Source organism: Ilyonectria robusta (genome assembly GCF_021365365.1).
Source record: "Ilyonectria robusta strain PMI_751 chromosome Unknown BGZ61scaffold_41, whole genome shotgun sequence".
Classification (NCBI taxonomy): domain Eukaryota; kingdom Fungi; phylum Ascomycota; class Sordariomycetes; order Hypocreales; family Nectriaceae; genus Ilyonectria; species Ilyonectria robusta.
Window position 1 is genome coordinate 12097 of NW_025764475.1, and position 22203 is coordinate 34299.

Consider the following 22203-nt stretch of genomic DNA (forward strand, 5'->3'; position numbering starts at 1 on the left):
CGCAGCTCAGGACAGGCATGGCTAGATTGAATGGATACCTCTTTCGGATCACAGCAGTAGCATCACAGCAATGCGCATGTGGACAAGCGACAGAGACGGTCGAGCATTTTCTCTTCCGATGCAGAAAATGGACAGCGCACCGAGCCGTAATGTTGCAATGCACCGAAACACAGAAAGGAAATATCTCGTTCTTCCTAGGAGGAAAGTCACCGTCAGACAACGCAAAATGGACGCCAAATATGGAAGCAGTCCGCGCAACTATACGATTTGCGATAGCCACAGGGCGACTCGACAACACGCAGGGCTGAAACCAGATTGCAAAACCCCACTTACTTTCTTACTAACCTACCCTACATTCATCAAACACCTCGTGCCATGGACAGCAGGCACCGCTTCAGCCGCCGTAGATAGGACTCTGAACACTTGGAGAATAGCCTTCAAGTTCGCTTGCTAATAATACAAACCCCACGGGACCCGCAGAAAGATTGAAAAGGAAGATGCATTAGCAAAAATTGGATGCTGCATGGGCTTTTACGAGATTATGACAAAGCTTGGGAAACGGATATGTACAATAGCAACTAGTGCCCTATTGGTTGTAAGCCACCGGGCGTAATAAATTGTGTGTGTGTGTGTGTGTGTGTAGCAAGAATCGAATGACCAAAATGTGGATGGAGTCCTACTGTCCAATTCTGGCGTCGGCACGTCATCCAGCCGCTTGCTAAACTGTTTAGAAGTTGATTGAGCGCATGAACAATCTAACACAATGCGTAGATACGTTTTAGCTCGCTGCAGACATCCATTTTTTGATCCCGCCTCATCTTGTTGTAAGATACAGTTCCGACTCTCTTATGTAAAATTTGGGAAGCATGTGATTGTGCTTTTTTTTCTCCTCGCCTTCCTCCATTTCCCTCCTAAAAACCTGATCTCCTCCGGGACTGACTTGTGGCCACTGGAGCTACAGCGCTAAAGCAGCTTCAGTGTTATCGAAGACCAACCAGAAAGGGGACGGGACTGCCTTAATTCCCCATCACCTCTGTTTGTCTTGCCGTCTGTGAGCCGAAGAAGATCCACCTGCCCAGTCTCTCGAAACCCGGCATGCGGTCATAATTATGTTAGAGTAGAACTTTGGCATGCCAAAGGGCCTGCTGAAAGTGTAGCCGAGACGAGACGTGGTGAAGCACTGCTAGCCCTCTTGAGCCTAGAGTACGATGATCGCTGGGTCAGAGGAGAATTATGGCCTTGAAAAGGGTCTTCTGAAAGGGTAGTTGAGGCGCAATCATGGTCTAGCCATCCCCAGCCACGTCATTGTGATATCTACATTCCGGAGCAACACCCGGAGAAACCAATGAGCAGGGCTACATCCCAAGTATTGGGGCCATAGCGACCCGTTATCACGTTAGGAGTAGCCTCATAGCCAACGACGAGATAATGGTTATTAGTCATAGAGAGGGGAGACCCTCGGAAGCCGTACTAAGGCTGCATGCAGGCAGTTGCGGCGATCAAGGAGTACCAATACTTGCCCTCAGATAAGCCGAATGCTCGGGAGGAGAGGAGGTAAAAGACTATAAAAGGGGGCTTAGTCGCTTAATTGCGTCCTGCGAACTTGCCTCTTTACTTCACCTCAACCTAAAGCCACCATGTCAGCTGTTGGACCTTCGACTTCTCGCCTCCCCGACTGCACAGTTATAAATTTAACCCAAGAGGTTATTACTGACTCGGGTTCTGTTATCACTCTCAAAAGACCCCGGAAGCAATCTTTGACTACGACTGACGTAGAGGGATGTCCGAAGCGGCTACGGATAGATTCTCAGTATGCACCACGCTCATTCTGGTATGAATGCTGTCCAGCCCTGAGGAGCGAGGATTTTAAGGAGAGTGAGGATTGTGACAGTAGGGGCTCTGACGACAGCGAGGAGTCTGACGGTAGGGATTCTGATGAAAGCGGGGATTCTGATAAAAGCGAGGATTCTGATGAGAGCGCGGATTCTGAGGATACTGAGGACAGCGAGTATTCCGAGGACTGCGAAAATTGCAGAGAAGCATCACAAGGTGAGTCTACTGTATTTCCACTTAACAGCTCGGTGGCTAACCGCTGCAGGACACAGAACGCAAGCACAACTCCAAGATGCGTCTCAAGAGTTATTGACGTTTGTGGCATATATCAGCCGTATGATCCAGTTGGACATTGCATTGGCATTTGCATGACAGCTCTCGACCGTTATTCCAAGTACCATTGTATTGGAGCGCTATTAACCTGGCGGTGTTATGTTTCTGATTCTCGATCCCTAATGTATCTCCACTCTTTGTCCTTCAATCCCTGCGAAATTCAGGTTTTGTCCCTTACAGATTCCAGGTCTCCCGGGACCTTGAGACCGGCGTATGGGTCTTCCGGACCGGACTCCCGGCTCCGGAGATATCTAGAAGCTGCCCTCTTCATCATCTTCATCATCATCTATAAGACTGGCTTTTAGACCTCTATTAGATAGTAAGACATTGCGAGTTTCTCTTACTAGGATTGTCATTTCCATCTCTAGATGTGACAGACTTAGCAGAGAAGATTATGGAAGATGAGACATCGACCTTCAGCTTCAAATTGAAGCTGCCAGAGGATACGGAGGAGGTAAGTGGGGATCGTAAACCGACTTGCGATCATAGATTAGAGCATTTGTGAATCCGCGATGGATAGAAGACATACCAAAGCTGTCGCGATGTTGTACGGCAGTACCCTGTGGAGTTTCAAGCGACTTATGATGGAGGCTCGTGAAAGTGTCGATGACATCGTTCAAAGGTTGTGAATGTCTAACTTCACCTCGTTAGGTCTATGGAATGCATTTAGACTTGCCATCAATGGCTTGTTCACAGTCCTGCCATCCACATTGCCCTAGGGGCCACCTAACTTCGATTTCACGATTCCGCGATCATCGGGCGTAAAACCGGATATTCGTTATCTGTCGTGTGGGGAGCAGCGAGGAGCGGGGGCAATAGTCAAGTGAAAGCAACATGACTTGGGTCTTCGATGAGGCCGCCCGCGCAAAGGTGTAAGGGTGGATCGACCTGAAGGCAAGGGAGCGTGGACAAGAGCTAACGAACATCGGGGATTTGTGCTGCCTTTCACTCACTGTGAAGTCTCTACTGTCTCGTGGGGCTGGTCAGTTGCAATCCGGCCGATGATGACTTAACATATTGCAATCAGTTTCTGTCTATGTAGCGTTTTCTCTCCCATCCCTGTGTTCCTGCCAGCCAATTATAGATGTAATCGTGAAGGATCTTCTGAGCACCCTGCGGCCACCACTCTCTCTCATTCGATCCCACCACCCTCCACCTCGTGATCCAACGATTTCCGTTCCCATCAACTGTTTGCATATTCATTACCTTGACCGTGATGCCTTTTCGTATAAACACCTCATACGTACACCTTCCATCCCCAAGTTCCATTTTAATTGAGGCAATATCACGAACTGCTTCATTTCGTGACCGTCCCTCGATGCCCCCAATCATATCCGGATGAATCACCTGTAGTTTTTTGCTCCCCACATGCAGAGCATAAGTCCATAGTTGTCCTCCACTGAGCTTGAACAATCTAGTTGGGTCGTCTAATTCGATCCAATTATCATCTCGGTAGTACCTCCCAATACAATCCGCTATATTCAATATAATATTTGACTCATGAAATCGGACCTCTGTCTTATTAATTGGTTCATGTCGGCGTAATGATCTAAGTAGCTCCTGTCTTCTGTAGGCTGCATCTCCATTCCAGTCATGCACCAGTAGGGCGAGGTATGCGGTGTTGAGGATTTCGTGGTTGTTGCACAAGGCCATAAGGTCCGAACTCAGAACTGTAACTACTAGCTGCGGTTGGTTGGTTCTTTCTAGCTCAATACTCTTCAAGTAATCAGTGTTCTTAAAGAGCAGGTTCTTAATACGAGATAAAGCCTCAGGCGTAGGATTGAAAGACATTATTACTAGTTGGCGACTGAATAGTGTAAGCCTGCTATCAGTATGTCAGGGAATAAGTCCAGTCCACACACATACACACACATAATGGGAGTGATTATAAAGTAACCCACCCTGGAGTTATTTGCAACCCAATTTGTGGCTGGACCCACTTCATTGAGGCTGGACGCCGGTATCGGCTTTTCACACCAAAATCCCTCACTTTTTGTCCAATTTACATTAACCTTGTCCACACACACAACCACCCGCACAACAACCCGTAAATTGAAGCCGTCATTACAACCCGTCAGCAGCAACAATGCAGCATATCTTTAAGTCCGAATTTCCGACCTTTTCCGCCGCGGAGACGGAATTACATTCCGCCGCCAAGGCTGCTGGCTTCAGCCTTCTTGTCATGACGAAGAAGCCCAATGCTACTGCCCCTCGTAGGGCGGTATTCCGCTGCTGTAAGAGCCGGAAGTATGCCTCGCAGTCAGCAGAAGGGGTGCACGTAACCAAGAAGAGGAAGACTCGTACCCAGATGACCGAATGTCCCTTCAAAATTGCACTCAAATTGATGCGCGGCAGCGGCGGCGGAGAAGTGTGGGTGGTGGAGGGTGTAAAAGGCGACAATTGCGCCCAACATAACCACATATTCTCACCGCCACAGACATTCTCTCACTACCGTAGAAATACCCTCCTGAAGCTGACCGATACCATTATCACACGCTGGAATACTGGTACGAGACCGATGCACATTCTCTTGGAATTGCAGAGTGACCCCGACCCTGTCGTCCGAGCTACTACCCGGCACAACTTACGCAACCTCCTCAATAAATATCGTACCGAGTAACTTGCCGGCCGTACGCTGCTTTAATGGCTGTATGAGCGACTGCAGTCTGAAGACTTTTTTTTCGAGGATTTAAGGGACGAAAAAAATCATATCTTATGCCTCTTTATTGCTTTAAAGTCCGGCATTTCTCTTCTACAGTAATATCCCGATGTCTTGTTATGTAACTCCACTTACAAGACCAACCGGTTCCAAATGCTGTTGTTCAACCTTTGCGGTGTAACAGCTGATAAGAAGACCTTCCAAGTTGCGACTGCGTTCCTTAATAGCGAGGCCGAGCCTCAATTTGCATGGGCAATGAGCCATTTCGTCGGCATACTCAATACGGCAAAAATTGACCCCCCCGGGTTATTGTGACGGACCGGGAACTAGCCCTGATAAATGCATTAGCTAACAACCCGGTCTTGGACTCCGTACCGCATATTTTATGCCGGTGGCATGTCAATATGAATGTCCTAGCTAAATGCAAGCAACATTTCCCTAAGGCAATGCGTCAGGGTAATAAGACCGTACGGGCAGCGGCATTCCGGGACTTTCTTAGTAATTAGAAGGACCGAGTGAACAGCAATACCAAAGCGGTCTTTGAGAAGAGATTGGCCGACTTTCAATACCCTGGAAAATACCCGCAAAAAACCGTGGATTACTCTATAAAGACCTGGATTACGCTATGGAAAGAGAAGCTTATCCGCTGTTATGTCGATAAATACTAGCATTTTAGTCACTTTACTACGTCAGTAGTGGAGTTATTGTATTCAACTATGAAGAAGTTTCTATGGTCTAGTCAGGGAGATTTATCTACGGCCTTCCGTGCCCTAGATCTCTTCTGGACCAGCTAAAAGACGACCATTTTAACACAGCGTGCTATTTCCGGTCACAAGCAGCTTACAATATCACTTCACATCCTGTATGCTGATATGAAGGATCTCATAGCCCCTCAAGCTATCACGCTTATGGCCCAGGAACTAGCCACTTTGGATAAGAAGCTAGAAACAGAGCCTGCCAGAGCCTGCCGGAGCCTGCCGGAGCTGCCGCATCACGGCCATTTATGGGCTTCCTTGCCGGCACCTGCTTTGGCGGCACCGTAAGGACCAAGAGCCGTTACGGCCGGCTGATATTGACCGTTATTGGTATTGGCAGCGTAACTTGCAGCGCGGCGACACACGCACTGCGGCGGCGTTGGATGCCCCCTACGATCCGCACTTTATGCAGGCAAAAGGCCGGCCAAAGGGGGCCCTAGGACTTGACAAGAGTGCGGCCGTCAGGACCTCGCGGCGAGACCCTATTCTCGCTGAGCGGGTTGAAGTGTGGGAGAAGGCTGAGGCGGAAATGTCATGTGACTTGCCTATTCGGGAAAGTCAGATTCCCGATCGGGAAGGTCAGCCTCACGCTCGACCAATCAAATCAACCGACCCCGCCCCGGCTACCGACACTACGGCAGCGGCTGCTGCAGTGGAAGCCGCGATTTTGCGTGCCGCGTCGCAACCTCAATCAAACCCTCTACCTTCCAGCCCCCCTGCTGCAATCAATATATCCAAAGAGTCAACTACAACACTAGGACTGAAAAGGCTGGAAGCAGGCGATTCATATGAGCCCGGCACCGAATTGCACAGGTCATATATACGTGCGTTCCAGCGCTTGGAAGATGCCTCTGACGATGAAGGCAGCGACGCAGCCAGCGGCGCCGGCGACGCTGTAGCCGCTCAACCACCAAAGAAAATACCGTCTCTGACTGAGAAAAATATCACTGATGCCTTCACTCAATTCTCAAGGTGGTCAAATACAGATGCACTAGGTGAATCATTTTATCCCGGCTTCGAGGAACGTATGTACAGGCTAGCACAAGAGATTGAGGCGGGAGGTCATGATGATATATTTGACGATAACATCAGTGACTTCAGTGACGTCACTGACGATTTGGAACTTCCCGATAGTGGTCCCTCTATTGAGGTATTAGGTGGTTAGATATGCAAGGAATAACATGGTCATTATGTGCACCCTCAAGCTCTTATACTAAATTTCGTGTGCGGTGCGGAATCGGAAGAAGGTGGGGTCCAGCCACAAATTGGGTTGCAAATTACGCAAAGGTGGGTTACTTTTTAATCAGTCCCCACATAATTTATTACGCCCGGTGGCTTATAACCAATAGGGCACTAGTTGCTATTGTACATATCCGTTTCCCAAACTTTGCCATGATATCGTAAAAGCCCATGCGGCGTCCAATTTCTGCTAATATGTCTTCGTTTCCAATCTTTCCGCGGGTCTCGTGGGGTTTGTATTATTAGCAAGCGAACTTGAAGGCTATTCTCCAAGTGTTCAGAGTCCTACCTGCGGTGGCTGAAGCGGCGCCTGCTGTCCATGGCACGAGGTGTTTGATGGATGGATGTAGGGTAGGTTAGTAAGAAAGTAAGTGGGGATTTGCAATCTAGTTTCACTGCTGCGTATTGTCGAGTCGACCTGTGGCTATCGCAAATCGTATAGTCGCGCGGACGGCGTCCATATTTGGCGTCCATTTTGTGTCGTCTGACGATGATTTTCCTCCTTGGAAGAACGAGTGCGGTCCAGGCTCAGCGTTATGTCAGGAACTTTACCTAATGTGACCAAATGTGGCTGACGCAGTCCATGTAAAGATGTGAGTCATAACAGTACTTGCCTCAGGCACACACACTTTCGTCCTCGGTGATGGAACGCGCGGCCAGTTCCTGACTTCCTCGCAATCAACTGGGTGCCGAATCGATGGTATTGCACGCGAACTCAAAATTGTACAAAATCTACGTAGATTAGGGATCGTTAATTGTCTCTCTCGGAACACAAGATCGTGGACGATTTCATGGCAGTCTAAGGGATCGAATCACACCAGTTTGCTGCTGCTGTCGATGCCCATCACGGCAGCGTCGGAACTTGCGGATGATAACGACTTGGATAGCCTAGAAAACGTCTGCGAATCTCACCTACACATTTCTCTCGGAAAACGCGGATGGAATAAAATAAATTGTACCGCGGGGTAGGGCGAGGGGTTGAGTTTAGGGGGTAGGAGGAATAGATAAGAATGGCGCCGTTCTGGAGACCGGTCAGACCCGACTCCCGCGATTTAGTAACGGTGGTTGAAAGGAGCAGGGGTCAACCGCAGAGCAGGATAGCATTACCGGTCAGTCGGTGAAGAACCTCGATCTCGCTCCTGTCCCTCGTGTTCAGCAAGGTTAGGTCACGTCAAGCGTAAGAATTATAGTCAATTTCTAGGCCGCGAGGGGGCCATGACAGGGCGTATTAACCTGTTTTAAAAAAAAAGCATTTTGCCAGGCGCAGAGCTGACAACACCAGCCAAGTAGCGCTAGGCGAAGCCAGGTCTATCTAGTAGACTCTAAAAAGGTCAAGTCATAAATGCAATTCATGCTACTGGCTGTTTCTCACCCGTCGACACGCGATCCGTCTGTGAGGCTTCATTCCTGCTGTCCGGTGTTGATATCGCGCGTTTCTCGGATTTGCCAGCCAGCCCCTTCACAACGGCCATCCATGTATGTCTTGCCTGCCAGATCGGCAAGAACCAGATGAGGAGGGCGGCAACCCAGGACCAGATAAACACAAGGACCGTCCAGCCAGTGAAGAATTTTCGGCTGAACTTGTATCCTGTTCCGTAGAGCGAAAATGGTATGATGATGAGGAAGATGAGAACCATGATTATGGAGATGATCTTGGCATCGCGGCTAGCCTTCGCCAGCGCCTTAGGATCCCAATCATCGCCAATGTCAGTGAGGTCATCCATGGTGTACTCCTTGTCGCCTTGTCGAGGCTCCCGCGCCTGCATGAGAAAGAGACGATCCCAGTCATATGGCTTCCTCTGGTCTGGAAAGACAAACATGATTGCCCAGATCAGAAGAGGCAACAGCAACGCGACGGTGCAGCCTGTGAACATTGGCCAATTGTCGTACAGCGTGTCTACTGTAACCTCCCCGAACATACCCTTGGCGGTGCCGATCCACGCGCAGACCGCGCACACTGTGCCAATTGGGGCAGCCCAGGTCATATACAATGGAGAGACGTAAGCTGAATTGACACCCAGCGTGATGGGGACGACCGCCGACCCGAGAATGACTCCGGAGAACTCCAGTATCCATCCCATAGAAATACCGCTGTAGTTGAGCGCCGTAGCGAATGACGCTGAGAAGATGGCAAAGAATGTAAGAGACGCGTGTGAGACGAGTCTCAACCGCTTGTCGTCAGCCTTGGGGTTGATGTAGGGCTGGTAGATGTCAAACGTGACGATAGAGGCGTGGGCAATGATTTCGGCACTAAAAGACGATGTGACGGCCATGAAGACCATGACGATGACCGGAGCTGCGCCGCCCTTACCCATGACGGCCTCGGCAGCGAGAGGAAGAATCAAGGCGTTGTTGATCTGATACATCGTCACGCCGCCGGCCACCGGCCAGTACTCGGTGTTTGAGAGTGCGATGGCCACGTAACTCAAAGTGGCGCAAAGCCCGAGAGGGATCGCGAACCACGCGAAAGCTCCGTAAAAGTAACCGCGCACGACGGCGTTAGGCTCGCCGGCGATGGCCTTCTGACCGTAGCTGGGGTCGACAAACACACATCCAAAGCTTGAGACCAAGATGACTCCGGCGAGTAGAAGTGCCTGACCAGATTGCATGGTTAGATATGAGCCATCCTTGGCTCCAATAGCGCCGGTGCAGTGTTGTTAGCCTCATTCAATTCAATGTGAACTCCGTGCACAGGCTCTTACAATGTTCGCCCCGGTAGTCACTGTGAAGGCCGCCGAGCCGCCGAGCAACAACGCCGCTGTGATAATAATTTGCACCGACACGCCGTATGTAAAGTAGACGAGGTGCGTATTGGTTCCGAAGCGAATGCGCAGAGCCTCAAGGATGGTGTTGGCGCGGGGTGCTCGTCTCTTGAGTTCGATAGCCATGATGGCGAACAGCACAATCTGGACCGAGACGCCTGAGACAAACCACCCGCGAAGCCGTAGAGGTAAGTGATGCGAACCGAGTTCAGGAGCGTGGCCGCATAGCACCATGACGACACGACAGCGGCGGCGACCAAGCCGGTCTTGACGCTCTTTTTGGCTGTCATGAGCATGTTCGTGTCCTTGGATTCATTGAGATACTTCCGTGATATCCAGGTGATCAAGTTCATGATCAGCGCGAAGGCGATGCCAAAGCCAATGACCAGGCCGTTGGCCACGCCCTGGGAAAGCGCCGGCGTTGCATCTGTCGATGCCATATTGATTGTGGTTGAGCGAGATTGCTGCTGCTGCTATCAAAAGGCCTACGAAAACATCGGCAGGAAGACTGCGTCCATTTGTCAGACGCGGGGAATCGGCAGTGGATATCCAGGCCAACGAGAGCAACAAATAGGGTTGAAGTTGGCATGCGCCTTCAATTGGGTGTGAGAGGGCGTGCGCGTCAGCTTATGGATACGCAAATTCCCCCTTTACCTAAATTGGGTGTGGCTCGAGGAATCCCGGTATTGGCGAGGAGACGCCAATCTCCCGGCGCGGCCGTGCCGTGCCGTGCAACACTAACGTTTTTGGCGGCGGGTCCTTTGCTTCAAATATCAACCCTGCTCTACAATCCCTCCCTGTCAAGACTCTTGTTACAACCTTGACCCCTTGCCCTTCCTTTTTTTTTCTTCTTTTTTTCCCTCTTTTTTTCGTACCCAAGGAACCCCTATTATGCGTGCTGCCCACAGGCCCTCCGACCAACAGTTAGAGTCCCGCCCCCTCCCTCCTCTAAACTAGAGGGCACGCGGAGCTTTCCGCGTGCGGGGACAGAACATTACAGAAGCAGGGGTGTTATCTCCCGACCGACACCTTCATCCAAGTTCAATTGTTAGTTTGTCAAGGGTATCGTGACTATTGGGCCAGGGTCTCGCTACACTTTACAGAGTAGTGAGGCGAAGCAACAACTAGGTATCATAACGCACACTATCTGGTATCTTCAACATTACCAAACTAACAATATATTTCACCGGCGAAACGGTGGAAGTGAGGTGACCAGCCAGATTCAGGCGAAGGTCTGGATGGACATTCACACCCTGCCGGGATGAGTCCACCTCGAAAGTTCTCATTCGTCCCAATTTGAAAAAGTGTGGAAATTATCGACCCATCCACAGCAGTGTAGCAGTGTGAGAAATGACTACAGGCCCAAGTTGTGGGCGCAACCGTGCTGGAAATCTTGACCAGGCCGAGCATGCACTCAGAGTCCGCCGACGCGCAGAACCACCACGGCGGCATAGCCACCGCGAGATGGCCCAGCTGAATTATTTAACCTAGTTCATCCATTACCAATTATGGAGCCAAGGCCTCAATGAGTCAATGGGAGGACTTTCTTCCACTGCACACTGCACCAGGGTATTGAACGTACGACGAAGCTCAGGCTAATCAAAGCTTTCTCCCCCAGACAAAAACGACCGGCAGATAGATGTGGATTGCCGGGTTCTTGAAGTCGTTCTTCACCTTGGCCTTGAACACCTCTATCTCTACATTATCCCACCCGAGTACGCGAGAATAGATTCCGTGTGTGTAGGATTCTACGACTTGTAGCTCTTGCCAATACTGCCAAGTCCCAATCTCTTTGAGTTTTGGGTCTTTGGGCCAAGGTCCGATCGGGAACTGCGTTTTATCATTAGCATTGACAAGACCAGCAAGACCCAGACTTCACAAAGTCCCCCAAAATAGCTGCTGACCTTGAAGGCTTCTTGCCGAACATCCACAAAGCCTGCATCCTCCATTTGCTGCTTCCACTTGGAACAGGTGTCCAAAGGTTTACCAAATTTCCTCGCGCCGTCAAGCAAGCTCTTTATCCAGGCTTGAGCATGGACGGCCTGTTCAGCAGTGCCGTCATCGGACTCAAAAAAACCATCAACGGCCTGCATTTCAAGGTATCCGCCGGGCGTCAAATGCTCGAGTGCCTGCCGAAAGAGTTGATCCGGGTTTGCTATGCATCCTTCTAATTCCCGGGCGTGTATGTAGTCGAACGGCTGGCGATAAAGCCAGTCGGACTCAAAATCGTCGACTGCAAAAATACAATTAGGCGGGGTCCTGCATGCCATTAATACTGACATTCAAGAAGAGGAGGGACTCTCCGTACCATACAGGTTGGATGGGGCTCAGGTCAATCCCAAGAACCTCTGCGGCTGGATGTTCGCTGGATTCCAATGATCAGCTGTGTATTTTCGAGGCTGAAGTGGTAGCGATGGACACTCACTCTGCAAAATCCATTGCCCAGATTCCTGTCCCGGTACCGAGGTCAAGCACGCGCTGGACGTTATCACCAATCGGAGCAAGATACAATTTGCCTCCCAGTAACAGACGATATATGTGGTGTACCATGTCCATGCGATCTTGCTCCTGTTCGTCATTTGGCTATTGATGGTCCGGTGAGCATTTTTTCCTTTTTCTCACCAAACAGACTTTTGTTTGGGGCAAATACCACTGGATATGTCCCTTCTCTGAATGCATGATAGCGGCGTCCGTTCTACGACGCTGTTAGCAAGCCGCCCGGAGCACAATATTCCTCTCCGACACTGACCTCGTATCTGATCAATCATGGGACACAGCTTGTTAGATATCTTCCAAATATCAGAGCCAATTAGCGCAACCATACTTGTAATTTATGATGCTAGACTTCAGGGACGTTAACTGGCTGGATGCTTCTCTAGAGCAAGCCTGTCAGTCTCTGTCCACCGCCAGAATTAAGGTTTGGGGATCTTACGACTCGTCCAAGACAGAATCGTGATCTGGTATAGCGTCCTACAACAACAAAGAGCTTGTCAACAGTGATCTACATTGCTTGGCTCGGGGGTTACAGTGTAGAGTACACTCACGTCCACCTGTACAGGGTTCTCAGCTAGGATGTCTTGCAACGGTGATGGTGGATCCGGCGGGCTCGGGCCCCGCTCCTGGGGCGCGTCGTCATCCATCTCGTCGCGGATTGCGCTTGGAACCGAAGTGCTGGGGATGGAAAGGGAAGGAAATGAGGAAGAGAAATGTGGTCTCAGTTCTACTCTGATTGATGGATGCACGTGATTTGTTGGCACCGACCGGCACAGGGCTTGCAGGCGTAATGTTGGTTGAAACCAGGTTTGCAGCAGGTGGTGTCCAGCGGTGTCCATGAACGGAAACAGCCAATGCAGCCCCTCGTATCTACGACCAATAGGATCGAGTACCGGCAAATCCAAGCTGCACTGCTGACTCGTGTGCTCGGCCCTTACTAACCTTTGACAGGGTGGTGCAGCACCGGTGAAGCAAGCCAAAGATTCTCAGTCAACTCGTTGCTACCCCAGCGGTCGGACAGAAGTTGGTGCGAGGGCCCACTTGCTTGCAGCTCTCGCAGGATTCGCTACACAGCCAGCTAGCGGCTTGCGAGAGATGCCCTAGGCTCAGCTGAGCTGCTGCGAGGAATTCCTTGGGGTGAAGCAAAGTGAAATTAAGTGAAGCCTCACGTCTGGGGCGACAGCGTTAAACTACCGACCCGGTCGCCCAGCGCAATTCAGCAATATGACAGCGGAAGGGCCGCGGAAGGGCCGCCCCAGCACTAGCAGGAAGCGGCCATCCAGCCAAACCGACTCTGCCCTGCCTCCAAGCAAACGATCATGCTCCGCATCTCCAACAAAGGCCGCTACCGTACCACTGAACAGAGTGCATCGGCGTATCATTGTCAAGGATTATGGCAAGGCCATTTACAAGGCAAGCTCTCGACCAGCGTTGCTTGCCGCCCTCGACAGATGAGGTCGTGATTCTGGCGACACTGAGTTTTGCTTCCTCACCTTCACGATGATATCAATGGCCGTGACACCGCCCTTCGCTTTGGAACATCAGCTAACGCGGGAGCTAGACGAGCCGGCCCGGTACGTGCCGGGACACCCCCACATTCCTCTAGAGAACCGAAGCAAGGTATGGGACTTGCTGGCCAGAGAATTCTGCTCGGACGATCTGGACCGGATCGCCAACAGGCTCTGGTGGATGTCAAAACAGGACAGCGGAAACATATCGCCTCTCTACCGGCAGTTGGTGAAACGGGGCATGATCGTCGTCACGGAGGACCCGAAGCTCCACCTGGTGTGGATCCACGATCGCATCTTCATCAAGCCGCTCCCGTGGTACATCACGTCGTACGCATTCTGGAGGGACTATCTCTGCACAGAGGCCGGCAGCGGAGGACTTGAACGTATTCGACGAGCGGCGCTGGGCTACCTGCGGACGTACTACCATCTCGTGAAGCACCAGTCCGACTTGCGCATCGCCCAGGACCCCAGCCTGTGTCTCGTCCCGCCGGACATCACCTGGGAGCAGTTCTGCGACTTCACATCGAGCCTGGGGGACATCGCAAACCGAGACGTCTCCCTGCGCTATGCCTACGGCGAGATCCGCCTGACGTGGCTCAACCCGTACGCTCCGCTCCTCCTCGGCAAGTTGCACTTCCAGAGGGTCGAGCACCAGTACGGAATGTACTTTGCACGCTTCTACGGGCCGATCCTGTTCGTGATCGGGATCGCGTCGGTAGTCCTGAGCGGACTGCAGGTCGTGGTGTCGGTCGGGGAAGACGGCGGGGGCGGTTGGACGGGGGCGGCGCTCTGGGTCGGCGTCACGGCGATCGGGATGTCCTGCATCCTGCTCTTTACTCTGGGCCTCCTCCTGGTGTACAAGGTGGCGAAGGAGTGGAAGTTTGCGATCCGCGACCGCCTCCGGTTGTTGGAGGAGAAGCGGGTGGCGGAATGACGATGTTTGTACCTGTTCGAGTCTAGGCTAGCGGAATGACACGTTTTCGTTTGCCCCTCCTACTTATCGTGCTGTCTATGCGTTCCAGGATCGAGAAGCTCGATGATCCCAGTGTGTCGGGAAGCGTGGCGGGAAGCATGGCAGGAAGCAGAGCTGGCATTTCGCTTAGAAGACAAGCCTCCGCGATCAACCTTGTCTCGCGACAGGGAATTAATCCCCCGGCGTCTTTTTTGTACCATCTGCGTACCCTTCGCCTGGTCGAGGGAATGAACTGGGGTGACTGCGTCCGGGCCACCCAGAAGTCCGTCTCTGTGCGTTGTCTTGCTCACGAAGTCCAAGCGAGCCTCGCTTGCTTGGACGGATGAGGCCACGCGACCGAGGCTAGCCGTGTGTAGCGGAGCGCCGCGCGGCGACCTGAACCAGGCAAGAGAAAAATCCCAGACTCAACGTTAAGGGCACGGGAAATTCACATGCTGGAAGGTAGGCAGAAGCAGAACACTGTAATCACACTTCTACTATGCTGGCTTCTGTTCGGCGACCTACAGGAGCATAGAGTATGGGAGTCTCTCGCCAGTCATCCGACCGACAGAATCGACTGAGTCTCACGCCCCTGTTCGAGCAGCAACTTAACCATTACCTCGCTCCGTTCTCCGCGGTTAAGCATAGGGGCGTGTCTCTACTATGGCAGCGATTATCTCTGCCTTCATCCGGCACCTCGTCCCTCGTCCTGCAGTCCGATCCGGATAAAGCGAGCCCAGCGCGAGAGGAGGGTTGTCAAGGAATACCGCGAGTATTAGTCATTACAACCGTAATGCCGATAATCGAAGGAGATCCAGGAGACACAAAATATGTCGCCAGTGACATACCCTTGACGAATCTCGATCACTTGACGGATGGAACTCACGTTTGCGCTAAGCCTGATCTTTACTATGGCGCTCGACCAGAACAGCTTCATCGGCAAGTACGACGGCAGCTCAGGGGCCTTGTCATTCTTTCGATGCAGGATGATCTCTCGGTGGTGCCGAACAACTTCGTTGAAGTCAAAGGGGGACGGATCGCTGTCAGTGGCATCTCGGCAAGCGTTGTACGATGGGACTGGAGGCGCCCGTGGGTACCAAAGCGTCCAGTCTTTCGGGGCTCCCGAGCTCGTCGATGACAATAAACCTTAAACGCTCTTGTCGGTATACCACGGTGCTAATTGAAGATGTTTGCCCATCATCCTATACAGCTATCTGTACCTGGAGCGCAACCCCAATATATCAGTGCATCTCGCATAAGCGGGGTTATCTTGGGATCGGGGCCGACGCAATTCGCAGGAACTGTCGTCGTCCCATATCGTTTGACGGTCGCTTGTATTCTGTAGACGGCATGTTCGGTGCAAGGAATGGATTCGGCACTTTCGTCGATCGGGTCTCCATGTAGTAGCATGTTACGGATTTGCTCTCGCTTTTCGGGGGAGAGTTGCGGAGCCATCATACGCTGCGAGCAGTGATGAGCCGCTTCTGGCTTCTGAGATGAGTGAAGAGTAAGTCAGGAACTTGCCACGCGTTCCCTCCCAGAGGGAGAAAAGTTGCGCGCTTGGTGCCTGAGGCATCGACCGTACTGTTATGACTCGCAGATCGCGTGGAGCCATTGGCACCAGCCACACACTGTGTCAAGCCACATTTGATCCACATTTGGTAAAGTTGCTTACACCAAAACAGGAGGGACTGGTCCGGCAAGCGGCCCGCCAAAGGAAGCCTGGAGGAACTGTTCTAGCGTAGTTAAGCTGGTGAAGATGAAGAAGTGCTGCTTCTAGGTATAGGTATTATCGGTAAGATGCCGGATTTAAGAGTTGTACCATAATATAAGTAACGTCGCTACATGATCCAATCTAACAAGATCACCTTATAAAATGGGATCAATTATTGTTAGAAAGAAGAGAAAACTCAAGACTGAATACAGTACAATATAATATCTTTGACGTATTTCGATAATATCGCTTGAAAATTTAAGCCAATTAGAGAGAACAATACAGTTTTATTTTCTTGCTATTTACACTGTACACATGGTCAGCTACGTCGTGGTCTCGGACCTATATTTTGCCGATTTGTCTGATTGATCACATGGTCCTCATGCAGCCATTCCCTCCACGGACACAGCGGTACAGGAATCTGTCACTCTTCCTTCATTCTTAATGTCTTTCGTACACCACTCCTCTACTCCGTACAGATACAAAAGAAAATAATTCTTCTGTAGCTTGGAGGATTTTCGATAAAGGCCGCTGGCATGCGCTAGCACCGTCTTCAGAGGCGACTAAGATGACCGTACACGAGTGTCATATTGTTGTCGAAATGAGCATATTGTATTGAAGAAAAATAACTAGCGCTAACCAGCGGAAGATATTGACAAGAAGACATCCACATCCCATCCACCAAATGATCGGAATAGCCATTGATCTGTCAAACAACGGATCTCAACAATTGTTTCATAGCTTGATGCTGTCTAGGGTTTTCGCTCGACATGCCACTACCATTTATTAATCTCCGGATATTGCTTCATATGGGGAAGTGGACACTTACCATTTTCCAAGGGGCGTTCCAAGCAAGCAGTAATGGTATGGCAGTCTTGTATGCGTCATTGTTTACCGACTGCTCGAAATGCTTCATGCTTTCCCATCCCCTAGTAACGAAGAACGACTTCGCTTTCTCGCCCTTGATGTTTTCATGGTCTTGCTCTTCCAGGACCCAACCACATGCCCAACTTAAACTTCCCTTTGCGCCCTCCTTATAGATCTCATCGAACCTTAGGAAATCCTCTCCGATTTGCTTCTGGAACTCTGGAGTGACGCGAGACGATGGGAAGAAGGTTTGCACAAACTCGACGACGTTCGCCGTGGCAGGCCCATCTGCTCCGAATGCTGACCGGTCCAGGGTGACGTGGAAAATGCTGCATGGCTCGCCAAAGAAACTGCGAACACTCTGAAGAAAGGAATCACGCTCCGGAGTATTCTCAATGTTTACGCTGTCCTGGTCACCATCCCACTCTGACGTAATCTGGACGGCACCTTGATTCTGAATCTGTGTACCAACAGCGAAGTGCTGGGGAGTTTTCGCTTCTCCGAGGGCCTTAGCAGCTTTCTGAAAAGTGTCGTCAACGGTTGTTTGTGATGGGTGCGCGTCAAGAACTGGTTGTACTCCAAAATGGATGATCTCAGTGATAGCCATCTTGCAGGATGAGCTTTTTCTGGCGGCGCCTTAAAGAAATTTAATCAAGAGGGAATAAGTCTCAACCAGCTGGAGAAAATTGAATGATCGTGTGAAATTTTTTTTTTTTTGACATTCTAAGGGTTGCCTTTTATATACAGTAATTGTGATAGATTCGTCCGTTACACGGAGACTGGCTGGTGGGGCCCGAATTCGATTTGCCGCCGGACTTTTGCGAAAGCCCGAGTCCGACATAGCTTATGTAATTGATAATCGCTCTTTCGTTACTCCGTACCGACTGTGACTAATATGCTTCTCTTATTTAATTTGTCGTCGCACTTCTGAGAAAGCCCGAGGCCGATGTGCTGGGCTTGTCTATTTCAACATTAAATGAAAAGCCAAATGATGTCATTAGCTGGACCCCATACCACTCGGCTTGCATATGAGCATACCACTATGGGTTGCTAGGACGAAGACATCCCCTAGAAAAATGATCTCGGTAGTTGGATTTCTAATATTAAAGTAACTGGTATTAGTATTCCAAGATCAGTCGATCAGCAGAGTCAGGCTCCTCATCCTTAGTCATCGGTCCGGGACCGATTTTCCGGCCTGACACTGAAAGGAAGCACGTGTTACATCACAGTAAAAAGTCACAGAAGAGTTTGTTATGGTCCTCTACATAGCTGATTTTTCTATGTATCAGTCTGTCTGACAGATCGCCTCTGTTGAAGAGGACAATGCTGATCTTCTTTAGCCAAAAATGGCTCCCCACAGCTAGGCCTCTTTAGGCCCTAGCCATTTAGCTACCCTTCAAAGCACCAGTCCAATCCGCCTCGCTTCAGTAGTCCTACATAATAAGGTTCATTAAAATCTGTCACTCTCTTCTGGTAACTCGCTAATCTCTCGCCGTAACTTTATAGCGGTCTTTCTGGTTGGTTATTCAACTGCCGATTTGTCATACCCAGTGTGCAAATATGTGGGGTAGAGGATATCGATGATGTCAACTTCCTGCTAGCTCAACAGAACTGCTAGCTTGGCTTGAATAACTCGAGGAGTATACTGTAGTATTCATATATTTTCAAGTTACTTATTTCTATTCATCCCTTATGCCCTTCTACGGGCCCAAGAGCTTAACCAATTTCTATTTATTAACTCCTGCTTACTAAATATTATAGTATATTCAAGATAGATTCATCAATATATAAGCAAGTAACCTGTCTTGTTGCAAGCGGCGTCTTATCTGCAGTCCGCGAGAGCGAGAGTCAAGGACATATCTGAAATACTTGGGCGAAGAGGATCAAGCAATCAATGCCAGATAGGGCTCAGCTTGCGTTCGCTGCTTTGCGTCATTTTAAGCCTCTTGTGGCTGTGTGGCTTGGACCCATGAAGTTCAAGCTAGTGCAGTACAGTAAAAGCAAAGGCCACCCACTATGTGATACACCGTGTGATGGCCCAATACGGAAGGAAGAGTGGTCTGTGCTTTTGTAGGGTCTGGTCAAGCCCAGGCAGTAAGTTTTTTCTTCCTTCTTCCTCCACCAGGCGCAGCCACCTTGCGGTCCCTTAAGGAACCTTTCGGAACTTACTTCGTAGTTCCTCCAGGCATTCCTCCACCAGACGCAGCCACCTTGCGGTCCCTTAAGGAACCTTTCGGAACTTACTTCGTAGTTCCTCCAGGCACACTGACGCTGAGCTTGGATCTTACTGTACCGCCGTGCGAATACGGAGATTTACTATAACTAGCACAATGATAGCCTAACAACTGTTGAAAGGACCAGGCATATATACTACATTCACACTACCATCAGTGTGGGTACCCATTACTTTTGCAGATTGTATCTCAACAACAACTAATTGATTCGAGGCAGAAATTACGTAATACACATGCGCGTGTTTGTCCTCGTCTAGCGTCTTGCTGCAGAAACACCCCGCTCGCTGGAGGAGGTCACCATCCCGTGCATGGACCACTGAACGTTTCGACTCTCCATTTCTCTTTAATACGGAATAATAGAAGCCGAAGACGGTTAAAATGTATCATTTTGGTAGAGGGTTTGATCTTCTGTTTGGTCGAATTTCTAATTGAGTTTATCGGGCGTGCATCGCCATGGTGGATTTATTATGTATTTCTTTACTATTCTCGCCTTGCTGTGCCAAAACGCGCCCGTGACCTTTGCAAGCTTGAACCTCCTCTTTGGCCCCTACAATACCGGTGCATCGCCGGAACTACTATTAGCCGAGTGGCCGCCCCCTTTTATTACCCTTGCCATCCGGCCAGTTGCATGACCATGAAACCAACATCCGGCTGAATCGACAACACAAGCGTCAATGTTGGATCAACAATGCTCTCCGCTCTCATTCGTCTAGTACGCACGCGTTGGACAGTGGTAGTTCTCTACCTATCCAAGCCATGGGGCCAGCCACTTCAGTTCACCAGTGTCAGAGAGACCAAGACGCTTGAGACGAATGCCACCGAGATCAACACTCCAGAGATCAATGAACCAGAGACTGGAACTCTTGAATCTGATACTCAGGGATTCCCTGCTGCTACTGACGACCAATACAATCAAGTCAAAAAAACATTTATCGAATCGTTACACCCAGATGCGGTCTGCGATCTAGCATCACGGTACAACAATGGCAAACCATGCCGGGTTGTGAACAAGGACAACGGCAGTTTCAATGTTTGCTTCTTCGTCGAGTTTGACCAAGAAAGTCCCAAGTGGATTGTCAGGGTCCCAATCGAGCCCGCTCTCGACAATCCCTGGGACAAGTTGTTGAGCGAAGTGACCACCATACAGTGAGTGCTGGTTATTTTCCCGCTTTCGACTACCGCTCATGTTGACACAGATACCTCGAGCGCAACACCCGGATTCCCGTCCCTCACGTTCGTGCTTATGGACGCGATGCCAAGTTGACCAAAACCAGCGCGGGAACGCAAATGTTTCTCATCGCAGACCTCATTCCAGGCGAACCGCTGGATAAGAAACTTCTGACTGAATCTAAAGAGGAGCACAGAAGAAACTTCTACTCTCAGCTAATCGATATTTTGGCTGAGCTTAGGAAACTCGAGTTCCCCTCAATAGGCTCCTTGATGCCAAATCCTCATGGCAGCTCGCACCCTGTTTTAGGCCCCCTCATATCCATGTCTGCCACCACCCTTCGGCTGCCGCCTCCGCCAGTCCTTGCTTCCGCCAAGGATTACATGATACACCAATTCAGCTTTATATCAAGGTTCCTTTCGCCACCAGTTCGTGATCATACTGTCGATGATATTGAACTAGAGGTTTTCGCGCTAGACGGCATGGAGCGTATTTTTCACAATATTATTGATCCTCAGCTAGATGAGGGCCCCTTTGTGTTGAACCATCTGGACTTACGGAGCCCCAATATCATTGTGGACAAAAACCTGCAGATTCAGGGCATAATTGATTGGGAGTTCACAAGTACTGTTCCACGCCAAGTCTTCACCCCACCATCATGGATTACTGGCCATGATTCGATCAAGACGAACAAGCAGATGCACGCCGAGTTCCGCAACGTTCTGGATGAGAAGAGCAAGACAAACAGCCTCTGCGACCAGCTCAGAAGGGAATGGTATGGCCAATTAGATGCCAGCAAGTCGGACATCGACCAAACGGAGATGGCATTTTGTGTTACTCATGTACTACGCCGTCCTACTGACGTCACCGACATATTCTGCGACTTTTTCGCCCAGAAGCTTTCCGACAAGCATATCGATGATATGGTATCTGAATTTTTCAATAAACACAAAGCACTTGCAGTGGAGGTGCAACGCCGAGCGGAACAATGTGAGCGCTACACCCAGTACTTGAAGAAGAACGGGCTGTATGAGACTGAGGAGGAAAAATTGCTTGCTGCATCTAAAGCACTAAAGGCAAAATGGGGTTGGTCATAGAACTGATGCTCCTTTCGCTTAATAAACTAAATTTTCTTGCCTTCTTCCTGGAGTTGATTTATCTTCAACCACATAAGGCGGATTTTCTCTTGCTTTTCCACTTGTCTCCTTTCATAATCCTCCTTTTCTTCTTCTATAGACTTTCCTTCTTCCGTAGACAGAACCTTGGACTTCTTTCTTCTGTTCCTTGCGCTTGAGGCACTCCCTGACATCTGACGAAAACTAGCTTGCTCAATATTATCGATGAAGAGCGAGATAGCCTCCAGCTCTTCTTGCTCTTTTGCCATGTCTGTCATTATTTCGCTGATTCTCTTCGCGATATCAGGTGTGGGGGTCATATTGACGATAGTTTGCTGTTGCTATTGCTGTTGCTGTTGTTGTTGCTGCTGTTGCTGTGGATTGAAGACGAGGTTGATTGAAGCCCTCGATGTGAAGCGACTCGTGCTCAGCGCTGCCGTCAGATCAATCAAATCAGATCTGAGGCCAAATCTGATCTGAACTGATGGTTTACGGCTCATATCTGATTTGATTGATTGATTGATTGATATCTGATATATGCATGGGTGGGTCAGTCTGAAGCTAGGTT

At 50.1% G+C, this 22203-nt stretch overlaps 10 protein-coding genes across 10 annotated transcripts; 6 read left to right on the forward strand and 4 right to left on the reverse strand.

Annotated features, from left to right (window-relative positions):
• Positions 1-1637: 1637 nt before the first annotated feature.
• BGZ61DRAFT_485843 (uncharacterized protein) lies at positions 1638-2795 on the forward strand (the record flags this gene model as incomplete). The annotated part of the gene is made up of 3 exons (XM_046249761.1): positions 1638-2049; positions 2514-2620; positions 2661-2795. The coding sequence occupies 3 exons, from the start codon at positions 1638-1640 to the stop codon at positions 2793-2795; spliced, it is 654 nt and encodes a 217-aa protein (XP_046095588.1).
• Positions 2796-4204: 1409 nt separating this feature from the next.
• Positions 4205-4864, forward strand: BGZ61DRAFT_171945 (uncharacterized protein). Its single transcript, XM_046237599.1, has one exon. It carries the CDS (start codon positions 4253-4255, stop codon positions 4784-4786), a length of 534 nt encoding a protein of 177 aa, XP_046095589.1. The 5' UTR covers positions 4205-4252; the 3' UTR covers positions 4787-4864.
• Positions 4865-5828: 964 nt separating this feature from the next.
• BGZ61DRAFT_540213 (uncharacterized protein) lies at positions 5829-6745 on the forward strand (the record flags this gene model as incomplete). The annotated part of the gene is made up of 2 exons (XM_046254879.1): positions 5829-5864; positions 5921-6745. 2 exons carry the CDS (start codon positions 5829-5831, stop codon positions 6743-6745), a joined length of 861 nt encoding a protein of 286 aa, XP_046095590.1.
• A 1423-nt stretch (positions 6746-8168) lies between these two features.
• BGZ61DRAFT_485846 (uncharacterized protein) lies at positions 8169-10021 on the reverse strand (the record flags this gene model as incomplete). Its single annotated transcript, XM_046249762.1, has 3 exons — positions 8169-9446; positions 9522-9689; positions 9785-10021. The coding sequence occupies 3 exons, from the start codon at positions 10019-10021 to the stop codon at positions 8169-8171; spliced, it is 1683 nt and encodes a 560-aa protein (XP_046095591.1).
• Positions 10022-10886: 865 nt separating this feature from the next.
• Positions 10887-12551, reverse strand: BGZ61DRAFT_465299 (UMTA methyltransferase family protein). Its single transcript, XM_046247560.1, has 8 exons — positions 12514-12551; positions 12395-12456; positions 12232-12278; positions 12007-12164; positions 11890-11946; positions 11486-11840; positions 11164-11411; positions 10887-11068 (listed from the first exon to the last, which is right to left on the reverse strand). Exons 4-7 carry the CDS (start codon positions 12135-12137, stop codon positions 11181-11183), a joined length of 774 nt encoding a protein of 257 aa, XP_046095592.1. The 5' UTR covers positions 12138-12164; positions 12232-12278; positions 12395-12456; positions 12514-12551; the 3' UTR covers positions 10887-11068; positions 11164-11180.
• Positions 12354-12834, reverse strand: BGZ61DRAFT_465307 (uncharacterized protein). The gene is made up of 3 exons (XM_046247561.1): positions 12626-12834; positions 12514-12551; positions 12354-12456 (listed from the first exon to the last, which is right to left on the reverse strand). The coding sequence occupies exons 1-3, from the start codon at positions 12719-12721 to the stop codon at positions 12381-12383; spliced, it is 210 nt and encodes a 69-aa protein (XP_046095593.1). The 5' UTR covers positions 12722-12834; the 3' UTR covers positions 12354-12380.
• Positions 12835-13583: 749 nt separating this feature from the next.
• Positions 13584-14519, forward strand: BGZ61DRAFT_499797 (uncharacterized protein; the record flags this gene model as incomplete). Its single annotated transcript, XM_046251443.1, has 1 exon — positions 13584-14519. The coding sequence occupies one exon, from the start codon at positions 13584-13586 to the stop codon at positions 14517-14519; it is 936 nt and encodes a 311-aa protein (XP_046095594.1).
• Positions 14520-14955: 436 nt separating this feature from the next.
• BGZ61DRAFT_465310 (uncharacterized protein) lies at positions 14956-16040 on the forward strand. The gene has a single exon (XM_046247562.1). The coding sequence runs from the start codon at positions 15076-15078 to the stop codon at positions 15673-15675; it is 600 nt and encodes a 199-aa protein (XP_046095595.1). The 5' UTR covers positions 14956-15075; the 3' UTR covers positions 15676-16040.
• Positions 16041-16649: 609 nt separating this feature from the next.
• On the reverse strand, positions 16650-17843 carry BGZ61DRAFT_433508 (uncharacterized protein). The gene is made up of 2 exons (XM_046243914.1): positions 17081-17843; positions 16650-17027 (listed from the first exon to the last, which is right to left on the reverse strand). Exons 1-2 carry the CDS (start codon positions 17723-17725, stop codon positions 17004-17006), a joined length of 669 nt encoding a protein of 222 aa, XP_046095596.1. The 5' UTR covers positions 17726-17843; the 3' UTR covers positions 16650-17003.
• Positions 17844-20000: 2157 nt separating this feature from the next.
• Positions 20001-21858, forward strand: BGZ61DRAFT_523551 (phosphotransferase enzyme family protein). The gene is made up of 2 exons (XM_046252592.1): positions 20001-20498; positions 20549-21858. The coding sequence occupies exons 1-2, from the start codon at positions 20041-20043 to the stop codon at positions 21615-21617; spliced, it is 1527 nt and encodes a 508-aa protein (XP_046095597.1). The 5' UTR covers positions 20001-20040; the 3' UTR covers positions 21618-21858.
• Positions 21859-22203: the final 345 nt, after the last annotated feature.